Source organism: Stegodyphus dumicola, chromosome X2, assembly GCF_044657685.1.
Source record: "Stegodyphus dumicola isolate Sdum_Otavi_A_Nest chromosome X2, ASM4465768v1".
NCBI lineage: Eukaryota > Metazoa > Arthropoda > Arachnida > Araneae > Eresidae > Stegodyphus > Stegodyphus dumicola.
Window position 1 is genome coordinate 76,164,250 of NC_140781.1, and position 23,413 is coordinate 76,187,662.

General features: G+C 34.1%; 1 protein-coding gene across 9 annotated transcripts in view; it reads right to left on the reverse strand.

Annotated features, from left to right (window-relative positions):
• LOC118184453 (arylsulfatase B-like) overlaps positions 1 to 23,413 on the reverse strand; it is an 83,307-nt gene that overhangs the window by 52,601 nt on the left and 7,293 nt on the right. For 3 of the 9 annotated variants that reach the window (XM_085809455.1, XM_085809454.1, XM_085809453.1), the window contains exons 2-6: positions 23,048 to 23,159; positions 10,998 to 11,049; positions 6,007 to 6,110; positions 4,375 to 4,484; positions 1,201 to 1,283 (exon numbers count right to left, since the gene is read on the reverse strand). In XM_085809455.1, coding sequence (XP_085665581.1) covers positions 1,201 to 1,283; positions 4,375 to 4,484; positions 6,007 to 6,110; positions 10,998 to 11,049; positions 23,048 to 23,159 — 461 coding nt within the window. Of the gene's footprint in view, positions 1 to 1,200; positions 1,284 to 4,374; positions 4,485 to 6,006; positions 6,111 to 10,997; positions 11,050 to 20,436; positions 20,499 to 23,031; positions 23,160 to 23,413 lie in introns of those variants that run through there. The other 6 variants (XM_085809458.1, XM_085809457.1, XM_085809461.1 and 3 more) reach the window with 4 other exon arrangements.

A 23,413-nucleotide genomic window follows, 5' to 3' on the forward strand; every position in this document is an offset into this window, starting at 1 on the left:
GATCATATAACAGAGGTCAGAAGAAAAATTTTCACTGTTGTAAATAGTCTCATCCCTATATTGGGTAATTATTCTAGCTTAGACCTCAGGAAAAAGGGGCTAGTTTATATCACGGCAATTAGGCCATTGATGACTTATGCGTCGCCGGCCTGGTGCACGGCTACCAAGGAGAATATAAAAAGACTTCAAATCATGCAAAACAAAGTCTTAAGGCTTATCACCCATGCTCACTTTTTTATGAGCAATGCTACACTGCACTGTGACTTAAAACTGGACACTCTAGAAGAGCACCTGAATAAGATCAACAGGAAATTCTTCACGAAAGCTCTGAACTGTGACCATATGAGAAATTTTGATATCTTTACCTACGAAATATTGAATGAGGACGCCAAACTGCGCCCACTTGCGGCCCACCTTATCAGGGACCCGAACTTTCCCACCTAGTGCCCACCTGTAAATAATGTACCCAATGTGTTTATTAGCATTCTTAATTTTGTATTTTACTCATTTATTGTACTGTGTATTTCTTAAATTCTCTAGTTTAATCACATTCTACACTCATTTTATGACTCCCACTTAGTCACGCCTTTACCGGGCCGGTTACTTGCTTGTGAGCTCTTGCGTTGCTGGTCTTCCTATTCTTTATCCGTCTTTCTCCTCCTTACTGCGGACATTATGTGAAGATAGTTCTATGTTATTGTGCCCATCCGGCATAAATTTGATTGAGCCAGATAAACTACTGATCTCAGTGGTATTCTGGCTATAAGTTATCAGTCAGTCAGTCAGTCAAGAACTCTTCGCTTCGATACGTTAACTATCTAATTCGCATTCTTGTGGAAGTTGACGAAAGTAAAAGTCAAGTTAAAGGCAAAATAATAATTTAACTGGGTTAATTAGCATAAAACACTACAACTCATCATGAATACTGTAGTTTGTTGTGTTTAGATGAAACAAATGCAGTTTCATGGGCGACGACCGTAGACGACCGCTTTTTAAAGTGACGAATGTTTTTGAGTATATAGGCAAATAAGATCACCGATAGTAGTAAGATCACCTTCACTGGTAACCATAGTAATCTAGAACCTTGGTGGTCCTCTTAGGGAAGTTTTATTGCGTTAAAAATAAACCATGAACAAAGTATTCCTATGCAACTGGACATCCTCTGCCCGATAATGACAGTAAAATTGAAAAATTTCTCACCGTAGTGTATATTCCATTATAGTCATTAGTTGGTTCCAGATTTCTGTGGAAGTCCAAAATTTCCCTCCATACTTGGACAGAACCTATGAAAAATACAAATGTTTAGTCTACGAGGAATGAAACTAAGCAAATATTGCTTCTTTAATTGTTTTTGTTTCCAACCGAAAGGAATCTTATTTTAAATGCTAGTCCTTATATATGTATTGTTCTAAATTTATATGTATACTTGCATATTTTCCCTCTTCATGTTTTTATATATTACAGAGGAAGGAAGGATTCCTATCTCCATGATGCATATAGTTATTTTCTTACGTTTTAAAGGAATAAATTTCACGTATGTTATTGCTCACAATTTTTTGACATCTGTGATAATACTATAAATATTAGAACTGGATTTACTAGTTAAGGCAAAGCACAAAGTAACCAAAGGAGAAACAAGCCTTAGCGAAGCACCTACTAATAATTTGAAACTGATTGGTGCTTACACAGAAGGAAAATCTCAAAAGTCCATTTCATTTGCATGTTCAACGGCTAGGAACAGAGCCCAGACAACTACCAGCATTTCGCAGTGGCCACTAGAAATATAATATTCGAAATTTGACACAATTTTGACATTTGAGGCGAATGTTTTACATTATTTTATCTAAACACTGCCCAAAACGTCAACTTTTCGTACTTTTTAACAACTCTGATATTATATTCTCTGATCATGTATGGTCAAAACAATAAAATCTGGAAATTTTCCCTTTGCAAGTACTGGCAATTCGGTCCGAGATTCGAATCCAGCGAACGGGCTGTCTGCATGGGCGTTTTCTTGGTTTTTCCCTATGTAACGTGTATACGAGCCAGTTTCCCTTAGAAAGTCCTCCGCGAAGGCATCCCTACCCTTAGGCAGAAAGCCCTCGAACATTTGCCGTAATCACATAAACCAAACCACACCAACCCTTTGCCAGTATCCTGTATACTCTTTGCCTGTATAAGAAATGTGATACCAGTAAGTGCTTCTTCAGTGAAAGTACTTAGTTAAGTTGAAGTTTATTTAAAGTAAAAACTACCCCTTTAAAGGAAATTTTACTGTTGCTTTTGTTGTCAAACATTTTATAACTGAGATCTAATGAAATATTAAGGTCAATAAAATTCCAAGTGTCCGGATTATTTATCGCTGTATTTAAGTCGAGTAAAACTGAGCTTGTTTTAATTTTTTTATTTGATTTAAATTTTTTTCTTTGATTTAAATTATATAAAAATATAACATAGCCCAGTAAAATATTTTTAAGAATACACAGGGTTAAGTATTATTTAATTTGCTATCTAGTTGCGAGGGCAGATCAAAAAGTAAGTTGCTTTCCAAGTTACGACCATTTATTAATTGTCAATACAAAAGCAATACGGCTATGACAGCATACAATGCAAGTTCACTTTTCCACATAGTTCCCAAGACATTCTAAACATTTCTCCGAACGGACAACCAACTTTTCGATTCCGGATGCATAGAAATCTCCTCCAGCGCTATGTAACCACACGATGAGAGCTGCTTTCACCTCCTCATCATTTCGGAATCGTTGTCCACCGAGATGCTTTCTAAGTTTACCGAAAACATGAACTCAACACATTACAAGGCTCGCCAAACGTGCGACCTACTGCAACGATTCAAGTGGGAGATACGGCAACATCCTCCATACAGTTCCAATTTAGCACCATGTGACTTTCATGTTTACGGTAAGCTTAAAAAGCATCTCGGTGGACAACGATTCTGAAATGATGAGGAGGTAAAAGCAGCTGTCTCCGTGTGGTTACATAGAGCTGGAGGAGATTTCTATGCATCCAGAATCAAAAAGTTGGTTGTCCGTTCGGAGAAATGTTTAGAGTGTCTTGGGAGCTATGTGTAAAAGTGAACTTACATTGTATGCTGTCATAGCCGTGTATTGACAATTTAATAAATGGTCATAATTTGGAAGTGCAACTTACTTTTTGATCTGCGCTTATTTTAAGTACCTTTCCTTCCAATTCTCATTTCATTTCCCTACCAGAATGGAAAATTTCCAGCATGCGCGATATTCAAATTAGCTAAAAGGAAGCATTTAAAAGAAGCTTTCGAAAGGTGAAATCAAAGCTAAGGCCACGTTACTGATGCTCTAGCGATTAGAATCCTGCGATATTGAGTTATTCTGGCGATTAGGCTTATTTACTCCGACTTCCGAGTCAGAGCCAGCTTGCGCGATAGTAATACTGTGAAGCCGTTAAGCCAAAAATGTTGGCTTTTGTAAGCACGAGTTGGTGCTGACTGTTAACCTTTATTTGACTTAATAAGGGATTCTTTACACCCTCCTCCTGACTTTGCAATACTTTAAAATACTTCTTGATAAGTCACCTTGTAAGGATCTTAAGTTTTACTAACGTTTATTTTATTTTAAATCTTTACTATCACTTCTTATTTTCTACTTCCGGCCAGAATTATAAGCGTTAAAGCATTTATGCAAAGTTTGTCTGGCGAACGCCAAGTATTTAAGTTGTGGCTTTTTGCCAAGCGAGAGAGAGGAAGCAGTTAGTCGAAGCAGGCCGCTTACCTTAGAAGTTTACTCAGTCGCTGGTTGCCTTCCAGGCTAGAGGTTTTAATCCTCTTGATAATTTTTAAACGTATTGTAGTGTTCACAGTTCTCTGTACTACATACGGCTTCCTGTTAATATAAGGCCAATCTTCCACGTTTATTATTTTAAAGTTAAATTAGAGTTTAGTTTTATTTTTATACTTTTACGTTTTGACCCCAAGAAGCGGGTCTGTGTATTTCCGAAGTACGGAAGTTATTGTAAATAGAGAAAAATAAAGGGTTTTGTATACCCTTCTTGTGTATCCTGTCTACTTCCCACAATTGTTGAACATAGCTTTAGTAAGCTCTCTGTTCCGAGTCAGGTCCTTGCATGTTCCCGAAGAAGGTTAGACGGAACATTGAACCTGATAACCTTCGTGATAAGTTTTATGCTATACACGACTTTATAACATTGAATAAACCAGTAAATTAATTTAGATGAATGTTTAGGACATCTGGATTGTATTACAGTACCTGATAAATACGTAATTTATTCCATTAGCATCACTTTATTATTTGCCTGAAAACATTCTTTTATTTATTCATTCAAAAGTAGCAAATTACGAAGCAGGTAGTTTTCACTTACTTTCGATTTTGTGCGTATAGTAATCTCCTTCTGCATAGTAGAAGCCTAAGAAGGAATCAAATCCACGGCGCGTTGGTGTATAGGATTCATTACAATGTCCGAGATGCCATCTAAGGAAAAGAAAAATTATCTTAGTTTGTAAATCAAACTTAAATAACAAAAGCTTCATGTAACGTCCATATAAAAAATATGTTTGTGGCTGAGTTCATTTCTTAATCACAAGGAACTTGATCAAAAAAGTAAAATTCTTCATCACATGATCTTGAATATGCAGTATCTTTTTAGGAAAATTATTTTAAAGTTAATGGAAAAATTCAAGCGAATGTCTTACTGAAATTTCCATTGCACTGTACAGAAGACAATCTATTAACTATATCTGAGCAATGGAAAAGAAGTGCCTAAATTCGGAACAAAGAGCTAAATATATAGTATCAGTCTCATAGACCTTTCGGAAGGGCTTCCTTGGGCTTTGTCGATGGTTTGTTTGAAATTTATCACATTTTTTCTTGGGAGGGGCTTTTACCTTTAATTTAAGCAAACATTATAAGCTTTCTAAAATTATTATTATCATTCATCAAATGGAAAAATTAGGGAATTCTCTGTCCTATTCCTGCTGGCTTATGTACTAGTTATATGCAGCATTTTAAATCCGCATTATTTAAAAAATAATAATAATTTTCAGTTTCCCAATTCCGGGGATTGTTTGTTTACTTTTTTATTGGTAATAAAGATAATTTTAAAATGTTTCTACTGGTTATAAATTTAATAGATTTTTGATTTTTACGCAATCGAGTTCTAATTCCACTTATGTACTTGTAATACCTAATTCTTGTTTCTGCTCCTGTTTTTTATCGATAGAAGGCGCGAATGGGCTGGCTGCAGAGGTGTTTTCGTGGTTTTCCCCGTGTGTAGCGTGTATACGTTGCACATGGGAAAGTCCTCCACGAAGGCATCCCTCCTCTCAGGCAGATAGCCCTTGGAGGATTTGCCGTAATCACATAAACCAAACCAAATCTATCGACAGAAGGAGTCATTATAGAGGTATTATTGTATTAATTTCTTGAAGTTTTTCTTGCTTTGTTTTTTTCTTCCAATGGTCTATGTTTCATCCACTAACCAGCAACCGAAGATGAAAGTACGATTAAAACCTTCAAAACTTACCTTGAGTAAATTTTCAAACTTTGGGGCTATTTTGTTGAAAATATTTCAATAATTTTAAATAAACTAATAATTTTAAATAAACCATAATGCACTAAAGGAATTAATGCTAAGCTGTTCTGCTTAAACGCATAATGTACTGGGCTTGGTTACATTGTTATGTCACAGCACTCTATTTGTTTAAGGAGAGAAATTCTTCATGGAGAACATTCTAAGGCAAATTGCCTCATGTTTACCTTACACCACGAAAATTCCATGCACTGACTCTTTCAACCGCTGACAAAAATTACCGGCTCGAACTATTAATATTGCATGGTTTTTTTTGCTGCCTGGCCAAGAAAATACAAAGGAATACTTTATCTGCTACAAATTATTCAGATACTAGTGTGGAAGGAAGTATGGTCTTGCATTTTGTATTTATATTTAAAAACTACTATTTTCCCATTTTCCGAAATAAAACTTTTGTGTACTTACTTTCCTATAATATGAGTAGAATATCTGAGTTCTTTCAGCTTCTGTGACAGGAAAGGATATTTCACTGATACGCCTGTTGGTTCCAGCACTATAACAACGCAGTTCTAAAATAAAATTACTAGATTAACTTATTTAAAAAGCTATCAACAGTAATCTATAGAATAATATTCATATATAGTCTTGTTTATTATACGAGTGGTGGGAAACTTAGTAAACTTTCTAAATTTATCGAATCTGAACAGGTGATTTTAAGACAATAAATGACCATGAAAAATACTTAGCAGGATAAATAACATGTAATAAATTTTAAAAAGTACAAAATGAAGGAAATGTTTTGAAAATATAAGCTTTAAATAGGTAAAAAAAATTGGAAAGATACTAGAATTAGTGCAAAATTGCTCACATATTAAATAGTTATTCATAAAAAAACATGAAAATTTTTTACTCCAGTAACTGTAGAGTCATTAGGTTTTTTTTAATGCCGGAAACGGAAAGGAGCAATGCTCTCGCCGGGATTCGAATATTCGCCGAGTGTGCTAACCGTTACACCGCGAAGGCATGCTGGAAAGAGGGAGAAAATACTCCCCCTTTTTAAAGGGCTATTGCGGATTAGGGTACCCAGTCGCCAAATCCTTGTGGTGAAGAATCATCACCCACCGCCTTTTTTTTTAGTTCGGGCGCCACTGTAGAGTCTAGTTTTTTTGGGGGGGAGCATAAAATGTAGACCCTACTGAAGACGATAAAGCCAATTTTCGCTATGTCTTGAAAAAAAAAAGCAAAAGATGACTGCCGACGAAAGTTATAACAACCTTTTTATTTTAACTAAACTGAACAGAACATGCACTCACTCGGTATTCACAATATAACTACCACTTGTGTAACTTAATACAAAATAGTATATACAGTCAGAATGAATTAAATTTTAACTACACGATTGGCTCCACTTTAATCTAAATCCGCTTTGTCAGCTGCACACAGCAATGCCGAGTATAGAATATCAATATAAATTAAAGTATGTGGCTAGCTCAAAATATTCAGCAACACAGCTACTTGCAAACACACGGCATAAGCTGTAACTGCCTCTTCTACTGCGAACTCTTAAGTTCTACTACTTAAATACTATTTCCGAACTCATTTAGATTTTCATATACGTCATTTAAACTTGTATTCTGGCAGGAAATTAAAATCAGAAGGGAAAGGAAAGTTTCTTAAAAGAAAAAACAATTGATTAGTTTAAAATAAGGTCTTTACACAATAAGCAGATTTGCATGGAGTTAAAAGATATGCCTCTTCTGTGCTTTATAATTGGGCAGTAGTAAGCACACCAAGCAAGCAATGAAAAAATTCAGATTCAGTTCTCGGCAAGTGAGAGTTTGAATTTCTCAAAAGTTCTTGCTCCCAAAACCTAATGACTCCATAACCTTTCCTTAATTTTACTGCAGTAAACTCTATTTATCTTAAGAAAGTACCATGAAGAAGTTCTTACTTCAAATTTTCATAAGTTAAAGTAAGATTCGCATTATCCGATTGAAGTTACAAGTATTCGTACGCAACGTAACCTAAGTCTCTGTACCATTTCTACAATTGATCACTTACATCATATTCAGACTCATTCTCTGACTTACAAATTTATTAGGTGCATCAAGTTATCCTTATCAAGAATGAAGAGAGCAGTGAAAGCGTGTTTACCAGGCTTTGCATTGTATTCTTTCGGGATTTATGTATCATGAAGAGTATACTTATTTGCTCTCGATGTTCTCGTTGTTTATGCTTCGCTATGTTCACACTATGGCGTAAGTATCACTGTCATAGTCATTACTACTAGTCATCATAAGAGCGGTCACGCTGTAAGAGTTTTGGGAATTGGCTATCTAATTTAAAGTAAGTCGTGTAATAATTCTTTCCATAAGGAATAAAAATGAACATTGCATAAAATTCCGATTACCTCACAGACCTGTGTATTTTTTATATTAAAATATTGGTAAGTATACAGAGAAAGTATAGAAAATTTGTGTTAGGAGAAATGTAATCGGGATTCAGATAAGAGATGGGTATTTGTAGGACTACGCAGTTCTGCAGTTTATCAATAGATTCAAGTTTTCAAATTTCCACCAAGGCTCATATTAAAAAAAATCGGAAAACAAACCTTTCACATTGAAATTTTGTTAAATTATTCTCTAACTTCAGCGAAAATTCAAATCTTGGAGAGTGCGCTGGCTGCATGCGTTAGTCGTGGTTTTTATTATGTGTAATGTTACTAAGAGGAAATTTTCCTTAGAAATTCTCCCCATATAGTCATATAGCCCTCGCATTCTTTTCTTTTTATCACTTAACCGATCAACTGATGGACTTTCGTGAAGCTCTGTCAGACAGCCATGTTAGGCTTAGAAAACAAAAATGCTTCATTATCATTTGACAGAAAAAAAAAAAAAAAAAAAAAACTATAAAATGCTTTATATTTTACTTTGTTGAGCGTTTTTCAGGGCAATTAGCTGATGAGTGGAAAGAATAAATTAAAAATTCATTGGAAAATTATTCTCACAGAGAGTTAGAATTCGGCAGCCAATAGGTTGGTAATCACATACGCGTAAGCTCAATTTCCTTTGATTCTTTGTGCCTTAGACTGTAATACTCAGAGTTTTGGCAGTGAGAACGCTGCTACAAATCTTATTAGCAATGTATCTGCCAAACGTGACATTTAAGCCAAAGCATAAAAGCAGACTTATTTCCGAAGCTGTTCGAAAAATATGAAATCCCCCGAAAAGGGCTCCCTGAGAACAAATTCTCAATACTAAATCACGAAGAAGCATTTAATGAAGACGCATTAAGACGCATGAAGCTCAGTACTGCAGAAATTCCAGAAAACAGTCGCAGAAAATATAAATAAAAACTCTCAAATAAAGTATAGATATGTTACAAGAAAATTATCTCTCACAACGGAGCGTACGACTTTTGCCTCATCGTTTTCGCCCAAATTCCTAATAATTGCAGGGGATCTTAAAGTAAATACTTACAAAGATAAAGAGAGCACCTTTCAAAATAAGAGAAAAAATCGGTGATAAAGGAATCGCTTTATAAAAATGAAGAACTAATTGATAACTTAGGCTCATTTTTCGTTTTTAATCTGGCTTATTCTTTTTTCCTTTTTGTCATCTAATAGGAAAGGTTGGTGCAAGGAATTCTATAGCAGACTATAATTTGAGATCTTTGCTTATTAAACTTACACTATTTTACCTGCGAATGTATGAAAACGTTAAATTTATAAATAAATATTATCTATTACTAAACTGTACTTTCATAAATTTTTAACTTCTGCCGTTTTCTCTCTTAAAGAGCTCTTTTTCTTTTTGAAAGTTAGGTAAAATTATTCTACGACCAGCTACATTTTAAGCAAAGGAAGCGTTTTAGGAGCGACATTTGAAAAACTAAACAGCTTAGGTGGACCCTCTGTCGTGTTGCGGAGTAATAAAGTGCATGAGAGAATATATATATATATATATTTTTACTGATAGATTTTAAACAAAGTGCTTGTAATAGATATCAAATAGCTGATTTATGTCGTCTTCCTTCTTCCTGCCTCATATACAGCAGTTTAATTTAAAAATAAACTTTATTTCCATGAGCGAGATTAAGTAACCAAAAATAAATAAAATAAGTTACCTGACAACGCTCTTTGGAATTATTTTATCTTAAGTAAATAAATATACTCTTTTGTGTAGATTAAAAAACTCAGCTTAAAGGTATCTAGTTTAAGTTTACTTTATACATAGATTGTTACGATATTTAATTGTAAGTTTTAGACATCACGAAAATGTGCAGAACAGATCAAAGAAGGCTGGAAGTTAAAGCATTAGCTAGGTGTTATGAGTAGCGATTTAATAAAAGCGAAAGAACAAAGTCAGGTGCAACAAAAAAAAAAAAAAAAAAAAAATTATGACAAAGTAAAACTAGAATAACATTTATAGCTTCTCTTTTACTTTTTAATTTCTTGATATAAATATCTGATAGTCTGTCTGGCTAAGACTTTGATAACTAAGATTACGAAAATAAGTCAATGTGATTAAATTAAGAATGTTATAGAAACAAAAAATACCATTTGTAAAATTTTATGACATGCATACTACAGCAACAAGAAGCGTAAGTTGCATAAATTTGCAGGACTATAGTTTTGAAGGTTCAATAACCTTCTTCAGCTGCAGGAGTGAAAATGATGATGGGGAAACATCTGCTGACGTGGTTACAATAGACAAAAAAAGAAAATGGAAAAAATCTATTTGCGTCATCTATTGACAAAACGTAAAAGCGTCTATGAATCAGTCATTCATAAATCCTCCATTTCCCAACAGTACTGTCAAAAGTTACATTTTACGTTTCTCTACATCTAAACCTATTAAAAAACATCTCCCACTGGCGAATTAGACTTCCTACAGACGTTTCAAGCTCCTGGTTAATAATCCCATCTAATCCGTCTTTACCTTTCAGTTTTAAAGGAATTATTTTATAGTTGCTTTCACATTTTGCCAATAGATGGCGCCAGTAATTTTGTTTCTTCCTTTTCGTCAATTGTTATTGCATGAGTACAAGTTTTCTCTTTGTCATTTTCCTTCTTGCAGCTGAAGAAGGTTCTAATTAACCTTCGAAACTATAGTCCTACAAATTTACGCAATTTACAATGATTCTTGTTGCTGTAGCGCGTTTAACATTGTTCTTCGGTATGTTCGTTTTATCATAATTAATAGTTACGTAGTATTAACTTCTAGCAAATGATGCCTGAAGCTAAGAGCCTGACCTAATTTGGTAAATAAATGAAGAATTGCTGAAACCGCATCTCAGTTGTACAATTATTATAAGTATAAAAACATATCTTTTTAAATAAATTAGGTACGGGATACTAAGTGATCGGAATTATGAAAAATATGGAGTCACTGGTTAAAAAAACTCGTGTAGATAATGTTATTACCTTATGAAAAGGCACAAATATTAGTTCTCACCTGACGTCCAATGTGGTATGGGTAGTAACCAGTCATAAAAGCAGCTCTTGATCTGAAATGAAATGGATTTCACATAAAAGAAGAGTTTTAAATAATATTTTTCCGTTTTAAAATGCAACTCAAGCACAAACAAGATAAAAAATTTCACTCAGAACGAGTTGATGAGTTAGGTAATCTTTCACATTTTAGTTATCCTGTCTTGTAAGAACGTAGACCTGTCCTTGGAAATGGGTCGTGAAACATCAATAAATTATCTCTGGATTGAAATGGAGATCCAGCTGCTGATATCGTTATATTCGCTGAATAATTTTACTGGACATTAACTCTTGAATATTTTTAAACACTACATCATAAACTCATCATGAATGGATGTCATCAAGCTGAATTTATTAAAAAAAAATCATACAAAAAAGTAAAAATGAGGCGGGGCATTTTGGTTACAGTTAAGTGAGTGGATTTATTTAAAAAACTGTGAGTGAAGATTCTTGGCTACAATTTAAATTTAGAGCTTATAGTACAAAACGGAAGAAGTCATTCAGTAATTGGCTTGTAGATCAGTAATTCTGAACGCATGTAAGATACCAGCCTCATTTCTTTTCAAGCAAGGCTAACTGTAAAACATTTTAAAAGTGAATGCATCTCCAGAAGAGCAGGTTGGTCCCTGTGCCGAATCGTAGTGCACAAGCACCTACACACGTCTAAGGTGCATCAGTTGCGTCGATGGTGGTTGGGAGGAGGGAATGTGGTACGTTCCCACTAGTGACGGTGCTGTCAGAGTGATTTCAGCACGCGCGAATTGACGCATCCGCAGGCTTGCGATGGTGACATGTAGGACACTCTTGATGCTCTCCCGGCGACCAGCACCTTTATTCGAAGATTGACAACGGGTGGCCTATACTCATGGCGTCCGTTAAGAAGCCTGCCACTGAGCCAACAACACAGGGGGCCTCTGTTTGCGATGGTGTCAGACTTCGGCCACGTAGACAACGTGGAGTCACGAGGACTTCAGAGTGACATAATCTGATGTTTTCCGACGAGTCACGCATTTAGCTAAGCAATGACAGTCACTACTTCCTTCAGGCATTTATCTTCCTTCCAAATACGATTTACCAACAGGATAATGTCAGATCACACACGGCGCATATCAGCCGACAAGCCCTGCAAGATACTCGGAAGCTTCCTTGGTCACCTTTCTCTCCAGATCTCTCACCCATCAAACATGTCTGGGACGAGCTTGCGTGCGTTGTGGCCGCCTCGTTCCGAGGACGAACTGCAGCAAGTAGTTAACAGGCTATAATGGTAGCCTGTTAACCACTTGCTGCAGCTATAATGACATAGATTTAATATCCCTAATCCGAACGATCTGATGTGTCTGTTCCTAGGCGTGTTGCTGCCTATATCGCCGCAAGCGGTGGTCCTACAACATACTGGGCATAATTTTCAGTCGCTCTTTTTATAAGTGTATCATGTTGTATTGAAAATCACGTAATGTTCGTTGCGGTGTCTCTCCTTTTTCTGATTTTCATCATTTTCTGCGCATGAATAAATGATGAAACTGCATTTTCACTGCCACGTAGTATATATTCTGTTATAGTTATTCTTAGTGAAAAGTAAAGTTGTTTATTATGTGAATCAAACAGAACGAAAACTTAGATTTTCTGATATAATGTTGTAGAGACATTACGTATTTTTGGAAGCAGGCAAGATGGAAAATTAGCAACGCCTTCGCCGGGAATCGAACCGCGTATCTCTTAATTACGCGCTGAGCGTGCAGACCACTACACCACGAAAGCCCGCTAAGAAGGCGGGAGAAATAGCTTGTATACTTCCCCTTTTAAAGGGCGACTGGGGTTTTTACGGGACCCAATCGCCAAATCCTGGGCGTGGAGAATTATCATCCACCATCCTTTTAGTTCGGGAGCAAATGTTGAGACATTATATATTTTTGGAAGCAGGCAAGATGAAAAATGAGCAAATGCCTTTCCCGGGAATCGAACCACGGTCCTCTGGAATGCGTGCCCAGCGTGCAGACCACTACACCACGAAGGCTCGCTAGGAAGGCGATAGAAATACCTTATAATGTAAGAATTAAATGACGTATTACACCAAAAGCGATATGACTGAAAATATTTGGTAACTCTTATTGGCATCGTTTTTTTTTCACTCATCCTTTTTATCAAATTGTATTCCTTTTTTATTTAAAGAAATAAAGTAATATTTTTGCTTATTTTTTTATAATTTAAATTCATAATTTGTTGATGAAACTGCGTTCATAATTTTTATATAAAGTTTTATATAAATTTTAAGCGGAAAGAGTGTTTACTGGTTTATCTTCCAGACATAATTAAGAAATAAAAAATGGAATTATCATCTCTTATTTCAAGTATTAATTATATTAAATTATATAACAGGCATGTAATGAAATACGCAAGCACTTAACTTTCTAAGATTTTTGACCCGGAAGAAGTATCCTCAGCGAAAGGATCAAATATCTCTTAATATAGGCGTATACAATATTTTTTGAAAGATGCAAATTTTCAATTTATTAAAGTGTATTTATTCATTGTTAATTGAAAAATATTATACTCAGTGAGGAAGAGGCAAACAAATAATTCTGTTAAAAACGTTTTCTTGGAGGTAAGTCCGCAAGCAAAGTAAAAATATAAATCCATGAAATGGAAATATTCATCCCCAATCTCCTCTATATAAAATTTTGTGCCGATTTGAGGTACGTCTTTCATTCACGTATTGAGTTTGCTGCTCTTTGGTAACATACTCTAATTCTAAACTCTTTGCAGACTTCGAGCGATATATCGCTTCGTCTGCAAACAACGAAAGAAGACTTTGAAACAAACCTTTTCATTAACTCAGAACTAGAACATAAATGCACGTCTCGTGCTTGACAAATCAACCACCTGTGGCAATGAAACTTAAGTAACAGTCAAATTCGTTATTTAAAAACTAAGTCTAATGACCAGAGGCTACACAACTCATTTAATGCGAAGTTGGCTAAAAACTTCTCTCTGACGTAACAATTGAAATATGGACAAACATACTGCAAAGCCGAAAACTGCAATCTTATCGGGATTAGCGAAACATTGTCACGGGGCCTCGAGAGGCAGAAACATGTTGTGACTTACAATCCAAAAACCTCAGCGTAAATACTCTGAAACTAAATTTGCATTCTGGTAGGGAAACGGAAGAAGAAGTGATAGTAAATATCTAAATTATAAAACAACTGGTTATGAAAAATTATAATAACCTTACACACATTTCTTCATATTCTCCGCAAAGTATCAATTATAATCACAAAAAGTCATGGGCCTAGGTATCGCATTTCTGTATTATTAATTTGTATGTTACGTCAGTGTAGGTTTTTCAAGGCTAAATAAAAACTGTTATTTTTATTCATTAATTCTCCTACTGAAGAATTCAATTTGAATATCGAAAGCGGAAAGACACTCAGATAATTTATCGAAATGTGTTTATTATTTTGAGATATTTTCAGGAGATTCAAAACATTTTTGTGTCAAATAAGTGTAACGTTTTAAAGAGCTTTAATATCACTCCAAAAAGCAAATCTTTTGCCAATCTGAATAGGAACAATAGTAATTTAAGTTTTTTTCAAGACACTGTAAACGAATTTAGCGCGATTCGTAGAACTAAATTATCAGCAAAAACTTAAGAGGACAAAAAAAAAAAAAAAAAAAAAAAAAAAAAGACGTAAAAAAAGGAAAATGAAAAGGAGAAGAAAGAAATTATTTATGCAGCAAGAGTTAATGCAGTTATACCTAATTTATTTTTAATATTATCTGTCATCTCACATTTTCTCCAACTGAAAATAATTTTTACAATGATTTTCATGCGTTAAAAAAGTGTTTATTCCACAATAAAAAAATTCTGTAAATATGTCGCAGAAACTTCCAGAGAAAAAAAAAAAAAAAACATACGCAGTGTAAGAAGTGTCAGTGATATGACGTACGTAAAGAATCTGTTTAGTTCTTAAGAATATCAGTTCTTTGTAAGCTTTGGCAAGTATGTCTTTCTCTTGCATCACAGTCACGAGACAACGTTGCTCTTTTTATCCCGTTATCAGCTGACTGCAGTGTTCTCAGCGCAATTTCCAGGTTTTACGTGGTAGTGTTTCAGCTTTCATCATTGCAGTTAATGAAAAGAAAGGTAGAAAATAAGTGTATTATTTGCAGACTTTTTGAAATCTTCGAAAAAAAAAAATATTTAAACTGTGCATTTTTCTGTGCATCCCACAGTGTATTGAAAAGATTAATCCATTGGAAATTTTCTTGCTTTTTCCATTTACTTTAAAAACCCAATATAATCTAGTACAGAATTTTTTTTAATTCCTTGCTGAGTAATTTATATTTTGGCAGATGCTGTTAAGCTATAATCAAAAGTGTTCAAGTTGCGTTTTTATTTCGATCTATTTTTAAGCAAAAATTTGGCACAATAACACTAAATAAGTTTGCTTCTTGAAGAAAGGAAACTTGCACCACTCTCATGAAACGTATACAAATTTTCTTATTTGATTCTTTGGTTTAATTTTATATGATATAAGCAGCATGTTTGTTAGACAGTATTCCTATAGACTCACTACTTCAAAAAATAAAAAATAAAAAAATAAAAAAATAAAATAAAAATAAAAAAAAGAAGAAGAAGAAGAGGTTGCGATATAGTTATATTTTAGTGCCCCAGTATCAGCTGATTCGAAATCTGCGACTTACAGAGGGCCAAAAAGAAGTTTCAAAATTTTAAATTTACCTATAATACGCACCAAGTGAGAAAGGGCTGCAGCATAGTAAAATAACACCTTGTCTCCCTGTCACAATCCTGACTACGAGCATATGAATGCGCCATTAAGACCGGTGTAGCCAAAGCAAGGCTGAAAATGGTCATGCATATTCTTAGGTCTACATATTCTTAGGTTACAAATCAGCTTGAAACCGAACATTATAATGTACTGCATTTTTTCCATTGTTTTGTCATACTTTGAGAACTACACTAATTGCCAGATATCTTTAGGTAAAAAAAAAAAAAAAAAAAAAAAAAAAAAAAAAAAAAAAAAAAAGACAAAATTATGCTATAAATTTAGTACACTTCGTGACACTTTATTAAATAATTTACTACGTATTGCAATATATGTAGACCTTATTAACGCCTAGCCCACAAGTCGTGGGCTTAGACCTGTGTTTATAACTCATAAGCCTGTTTTCTCTATAAAGTTTGGTATGTTTTACAATAATTTAATAGGGTCCAAACCTTTGGTAGACGTTAAGCGCAGTATTGCTAAGTCTAAAATAATAACTTAAACTTGAGAAGGGTGTAAAAGACAGTTTTATTTAAAACTAAAGAAGATCAGAAGGCACACCTGGTGTTTACAAGCTGAGTTAGCACTTATGGGGACGTAACTTGAAATAAAATTAAGTTCAAATGTTAAACGTTAAAGTAAATTTAATTATAATTAAATAATTTAAATAATTAATTTAAATTATTTAAATTATTATTATTTTAATTATTAAATTTAAATTATTTAAATTAATTAATATTATTTAATTTAAATAATTAATTAAAATAAAATGTTAAATTTAAACAAGACAGTAGCCAAAGACTACACGGGTCAGTTCAACTCAAAGGTGGCTCACTTATCGAACCGGCATGCAGATTCAGTATCTGTAATTATAATTCAAACTTATAAATCTCATCTGATCTAGCAACCTAGTAACAGGGCTTCGAGAGGCACAGCAAGCTCTGTCTTACGATCCAAAACCTCACCTTACATGCAAGCTAACTAATTTGCATTCTGGCCAGAAAACGGAAGAAAGAAGTGTCAGTAAATATCCAAAACATAAAAAAACTGTTTAATTGGCATAAAGGAATCGTACATTTCTTACAAAAATATGAAACATGAGCAGTGGAGGTGCCCAACATGTCTCCATGTCTCCATGTTACATTCACGAAAAGATGTACTTGAAAAATGACTTTATTCTTGTAGAAATTCGTTGCATAAATTTAATTACATATCAGATTATAACTAACCCGAATGCAGATATAATGAAGCTCTCTTCAGAATTTTCCCCCCAAAAAATAAAAACTTATTTACTTGATCCTTTCAAAACTAAGTTAGTTCCACTTGGGAAGATTTCCTCTTTAAGAAGCCTTTTGAGAATAAAAATATTGTGATAAGTTCGTAAATTGTATAATTCCTTAAAAAAGCAATCTGATTGGATTTAAAAACAAAAAGTACACCTATTTTCTACTGTAAAAACTGTAAAAAACGAAAGAATTGAACAGTATAATAAATTGTTGAACAAATAAGTGTCCATTCAGAAGATGAAACAAAATTTGATATGCAAAATCAACGATGACAAAACAGTGTTTTATCAAAAATACCGGCTGAACAAGACAACGGCGCTGTAACTACTTCCACAAGACAACGGCGCTGTAACTACGAAGAAATAGTCATTAGATTTCCTTTAAGGACTTAAAGCAGAGAAATATGAGAAACCGCCACACCCATACGAGCACCATCCAGGAAAGAAAAATAACATCACGTTAAGCATGGAAAAAAAAAAAAAAAAAAAAGAAAGAAATTTAAAGACATTTCCGGCCTAGAAAAAGGCAAAGGCAGCGCAATCAAAATTTAGCTAGACTTCAACTGGATAGTTTAACTAAATTTCGCCTATATCAATACAACAGTGTATTTCAAGCGGAATCAGTAGCGCTTCTGGAAGCAATAAAATACAGCATCATAAGCTTCCTAAAAAATATATATCTTCATAGAGTCTTTCAGCGATCCATGCTATATCGAACCTGCACCACAGATCAAAATTAATCCAAGAGATTACAGAAAGAACTACAATGTCCCAAAATCAACACGCCTTAAATGCACAAAACTTATCAGTGCCATGGACTGGCTCACAGGTCAGAAAACTCATAACCAACGAATCTAAGGTTGAACTGCAGAACTGGTGGGACAACGCTAAACAAGTGAGAAGGACCTTTCAGCTGTTCTCAAAAGTAGGTATTGTACTTAGTTCAATAACAAGGGCAATAACGTTGTTCATATCGGGGCATAGCTCTTTCCGACGTGCTTTTATGCAAGGAACTTAGCTACATCAGATCAGAGTGTACGTGTAGAAAGAGGCAGCCCTGAATACTACATATTTAAATGCTCCCTCACAGTTGAACAACATCTAAAACTTCAGAACTCCGAAAGGAAAATAAATCCTTTTACAAGATCTACCATTAAGAACAAATATCGCAAAAAGGAAATCATAAATATAATGAGCTTCCTATCCACAAGAGAGACAGAGCTTTGTAACACAGCAACGCTTGGCTGGTCCCCTTGTGGGCCCTGTGAAGGGCAGTTATCTCTTATAATTAGTGCGGCTAGACAATACTTATATAGCCTATCGTTAAACAATAGATGTCCACTACACTTCACCATATCCATATCTATATGCACGTAGAATAAAATTATTTCCTTTTATATACAATTAATTTTTAAAAGATATCAGTTTTGTAAATAATCGAATCGCAGCTTCTGATTACAAAAAACAACTTTCAATTAATTTTGGCAGAATAATGCAGTTTGAAAATATCATCTGTCTTGATACCTGTGTTTTAATTTTTCACTGCAGTCTAGCCCTGTTTCTTGAGTTACGATAATTACGAGAAACATTTGAAATATTTTCATTCAAATGAGCACACTTTATGTATAATAAAATCTGTACTTTAGCACATTACAGAGTAACGTCAGTGCTGGACTCGTATACTAACGGAAACCCATAGGCACTCCAGCTGTTACGTACTTAGATAACTGAAATTTTGAAGACGTACAAAAAACCAGAACTATCTGTTCTATATGAGTGATCAAATGCGTCATCATAATGTTTGCTGTAATGAAATAGAATAGTACATCACGAATTCACACTAATTACTTTCATTTCATCTGTAGATTATGTTATTTCTTTTGTAATTTAAAACTGTTTCGAAAGATTGCAAAGACTTATTTAGTTTTAAACTAATCAGTTTTTTTTTCAGTTACGTATCTTTTCTATATTCCCTCATTTCCATTTCCTGCCAGAATGATATTTCAATTTCGCGTGTTATGCAAAGTAGGATAGAAAGATACTATTTAGGCTGGCGTCTGAGTTACTTCAGACAGAGCGTGTTCTGCGTTCAGCCACTTTGTTTCGCTGATTTAAGCTTGCTGTTTTACGGCCATGTATAGTTTAATTGCCAGTTTGTGTACGTTGGTGTTAGGGATAAGAGTCAACTCGCGTTAATTATATTTGTGCAGCTTCGGCTGATTTTTTAACTTAGTTTTAGTTTTATATTTCTATTTCTAGTTGCAGCCGAAAGTATTTACTAAGTTTGTAAGGACCAGAGGTCTATAAATCTTTTAGTGAGTTAAATAACAGGATCTTTTCACCCTTGTCATATCTTGTCATTGATACAGTTGAAATTAGCAAACAGTCGCTTCATAGTTCAAGTAAAGATCTAGCCAGAAAATTAATTTAGCTAGAATCTTACAAGGTGTTTACTGGGAAAATTTTTATAAACGGCAAAATACGGCTTCAATTGATTCTGCTTTTAAACGAAAATAAAGACTTGATATATACTAGTCGTTAAAAGTTAAATTAACTTCTGCCTCTAATACCTGTTTATTTTGAAAAATTTCGAAACGTAATTTATTCAGAAATTAAGCAATTAAATAGTAAAAGTTTCTACGGTATGATTAAACCAAAAATACAGGTTATTCCTTTATCGGCTTTTTCCATCTTAGACATTCGACAATAGATTCAGAAAACTTAATGACTGGAATTTCATTATCATTTTTAGTCTCTAATACTTCTCTTTAACGAATAAATAGAAGTAATTTTCATAAAATATAATGTCGATTCTCTCAGCTTTATTACTCAAATTGACAATTCTCCCATTATTTAGTCTGAAATAAGGTTTATGAACATGAGCATAAATTTGGATCTCACTAAAATGTTCAATACTTCAGCGCCAATTTTAGATAATGCAAGTTATAAATTATATACTCAATTGTATTATGCAGAAATATATAAAATATCATTATTTTAGATTATATAATAATTTTAAAAAAAATTAATATTTTTACAAAATTTAATCGGATTTTGTAAAGCCATATAATCAAAGTATGGAATGCCTCTCGAGAGCACATCTTATAAAATTTATACCTTGCATTACTGGTATGTCTATAATTTTAAACGATGGCTGACAAATATGAATATACACAGTAGAAGAAGTCACCGTTTATACGCGAATTTACCGCAATTAGTGGTACCTTTGTGTAAAACGTAATATCGCGCATCCCACCAAACTCATTACTGGGCGAAAAATGTAATAATGCATATCTAGCAAAAGGCAGTCATTCATGTGAAAACATACTAACTTGCTTATCCAAGAAATGTGTTAACCTCAAATAGTCAGATTATCTGCCTGGCAGTTTCCTCGCAAGTGCGTAACTTACATTTACCGCAATTAGTGGTAACTTTGTGTAAAACGTAATATCGCGCATCCCACCAAACTCATAACTGGGCGAAAAATGTAATAATGCATATCTAGCAAAAGGCAGTAATTTATGTGAAAACATACTAACTTGCTTATCCAAGAAATGTGTTAACCTCAAATAGTCAGATTATCTGCCTGGCAGTTTCCTCGCAAGTGCGTAACTTACATCAGATAGAGAATGATACAGGGTGTCCGTAATTTTGTAGAGACATTAGGTCAAGAGGAAATATTAGCAAACCCCTTCGTCGGGAATCGAACTACGGACCTCTGGAATACCGGCCAGTGTGCAGACCACCACACCACGAAGGCTTGCCTAGAAGGTGGGAGAAATACCTTATAATTTATTCACCAGATGTTTTAAATAATACAGAATAAGAGATGGAGAAAAAAGACTGACTGAATTTAATTTTTTACTTCAAAGACTTTGATCTCTATGCATTTCAGCATGAGCACTGTTAGTTTCTTGGAGTATATAAAGGCTGTTCTCGATTTCTCTCCAGACTTTATTATGCATTTGCGGAGTCGCAAAAGCGGATTCTGCAATGAATCGATTTTTTAAATCTTAGATGCTGCGAATCTGTGCAGCCTAAACTCGGTTCTTCAGGTCTCTCCAGAATGAGAAAGGTCGAATGGTGTGACGTCCAGAAAACGGGGTGGCCATGAAATTCGTCCACCTCTGCCAATCGAACGATCTGAGAATATTTCATCGATGACATGTTTACATGTGTAGCTAAATGACAGGGGGGCCTCATCCTGCTGAAAAGAGGTTGGCTGCGTTTCTTCTGAACGCAGAACCGAAAACAATCTCAGCATATCGAAGCAATCATCTGAATTAATTGATGACTCTGAGTAAATAACGGACTAATCAACTTTTTTTATGAATTAGTGCGCATCAAACGCTAACTTCAGGACAACCTCACTCAATTTCCGTTGCAAAATGTAAGTTTTCTAACACCCAAATAATAATAATAATAAATTCCATTGTTCTCTCCTCAAACTTAAAATATTGCTTTATCACTGAATACGATTTCTGAAGGAACTTATCTTTATCACTGACACAGTTAAGAATATTATATAAAACGTTCCTTACGAATGAATGATTTGATCATTTGGTTTGATTTGTTCACAAATGTGCAATTTATACGCGGTCAGTTTCAGTCATCCATAAACAACTTTATAAACAGTTGACCTTGTTTGCAGGCTGGCATAGCGAATAGATTTATTGGAACTACACACAAACATGTCTCGAATGGCGAAATTATTTTCATCACTAACACTTTACCTATCTGCACTTCCTTACCTATCTGCAAAACACGTCCGGTCTCTAGAAACTGTTTTAACTATCTTTTAATTGATTGTTCGATTGTTGGAGGTTTCCACTAAACTATTTTCGAATATTCCTTTTCCTATAAACAGAGAACGAACATTGCTCTTACAACCCCATTTTGTCTATAAACAAGCAGATTCCTCGCTGCCATTCCCAAAAATTAAATCAAACAAAATTCCTTGAACTAAAGATTACATCGATTATGTATTAATGGATGATGGATTATTAGACTATTGATTATGACTCTGAAGATTACATTGATTATCGATTATTAAATTATGGACACCTTGTACATGCTGTAATCAAAGATTTGAAGTTTTATTACCATTTAAAAACCCAAAACTGAGAGAGAAATTTAAATTTTTGCTAATTAGGAAAAGAAATATTTTAAATCTTCTAACTGAAAGTTTTTGGATTCACTTATTATTATTATTTATTAAAGTGGCTTCATTTCCTTTACCTTTATTATCAGTTCTGAAGTGATTAAATATATGTAACTCTAAATTCTAGGAAGTCTAATAGAAGAAGTGCACATCCGTTGACTTGAAACAAGTTAATCTGTTATACACGTTATGTAATTAATTCAAAATTAATCGCGCAGTATCCAGTATTAGAGGCCTGATACAAATGTCAGTTTTTTTTTGTTTTTGTTTTAAGGAGCAGGAGTAATTTATGGTTTGATTTCCTTTCTTGTTGCAGGCCCTTTTTGTTAAAATAAAATGTAAAGCATCAGTTGCGTATCAGTATCCCTAGTATCAGTATTCCTTCAAAACACAATAAATTTTTTCATGCTTTCTTAGACAATATTATTACGTATAGTACAGGCCTTAAATTCAGAAAAATTCCAATGAAGCCCGGCTCAGGTTTTGAGCTAATCTGTAATTCTAACTCCCGCCTTAATTTGAGTTATAATACTTTGTGGCATAACCGGTTCGCAATATTGTTAAGAAATTTATCACAGTAACTGATTTTACTGATAATTTCATTTACTTCTTTGAATTTAATCTAATTGCTCGTTGTTTATTTTATTATTTATTTATAATTGTTCATTGTTTTTAATAGCCTTCTATTGGGTTGTGGCACTTAATTTAGAAACTAAGCACTAGAGTATTTTAAATAACATTTCAATATTTTAACTGTTATACTAACAGTTTCACGTACTCACGGTGTACACATTGGTTGCACATAGGACTGGTTCATGATGATACCATTTTTTGCCAGCTCGTCAATGTGAGGTGTTTGCATTTCAGGGTTATTCCATCCAACATCATTCCAGCCTATAAAAAAAGTAGTTAACCTTGTTTATAGATATTTTGTTGATAAGATATATTATTTCAAAACTGCGAGCAGGAAAAAGATATTGCAAATATGATGCTGGTAATGGAAATGTGGGTTTCAACACATCATATTACCAAAATATTTTTTCATTTATAAAAAAAGGAAATTCTTTCATCCATGAGCTTAAACCAAAATTGTGTTGTGATAGTAATAATTTACCGTAAGCAGGGAATATGAGTACAAATTATAATAA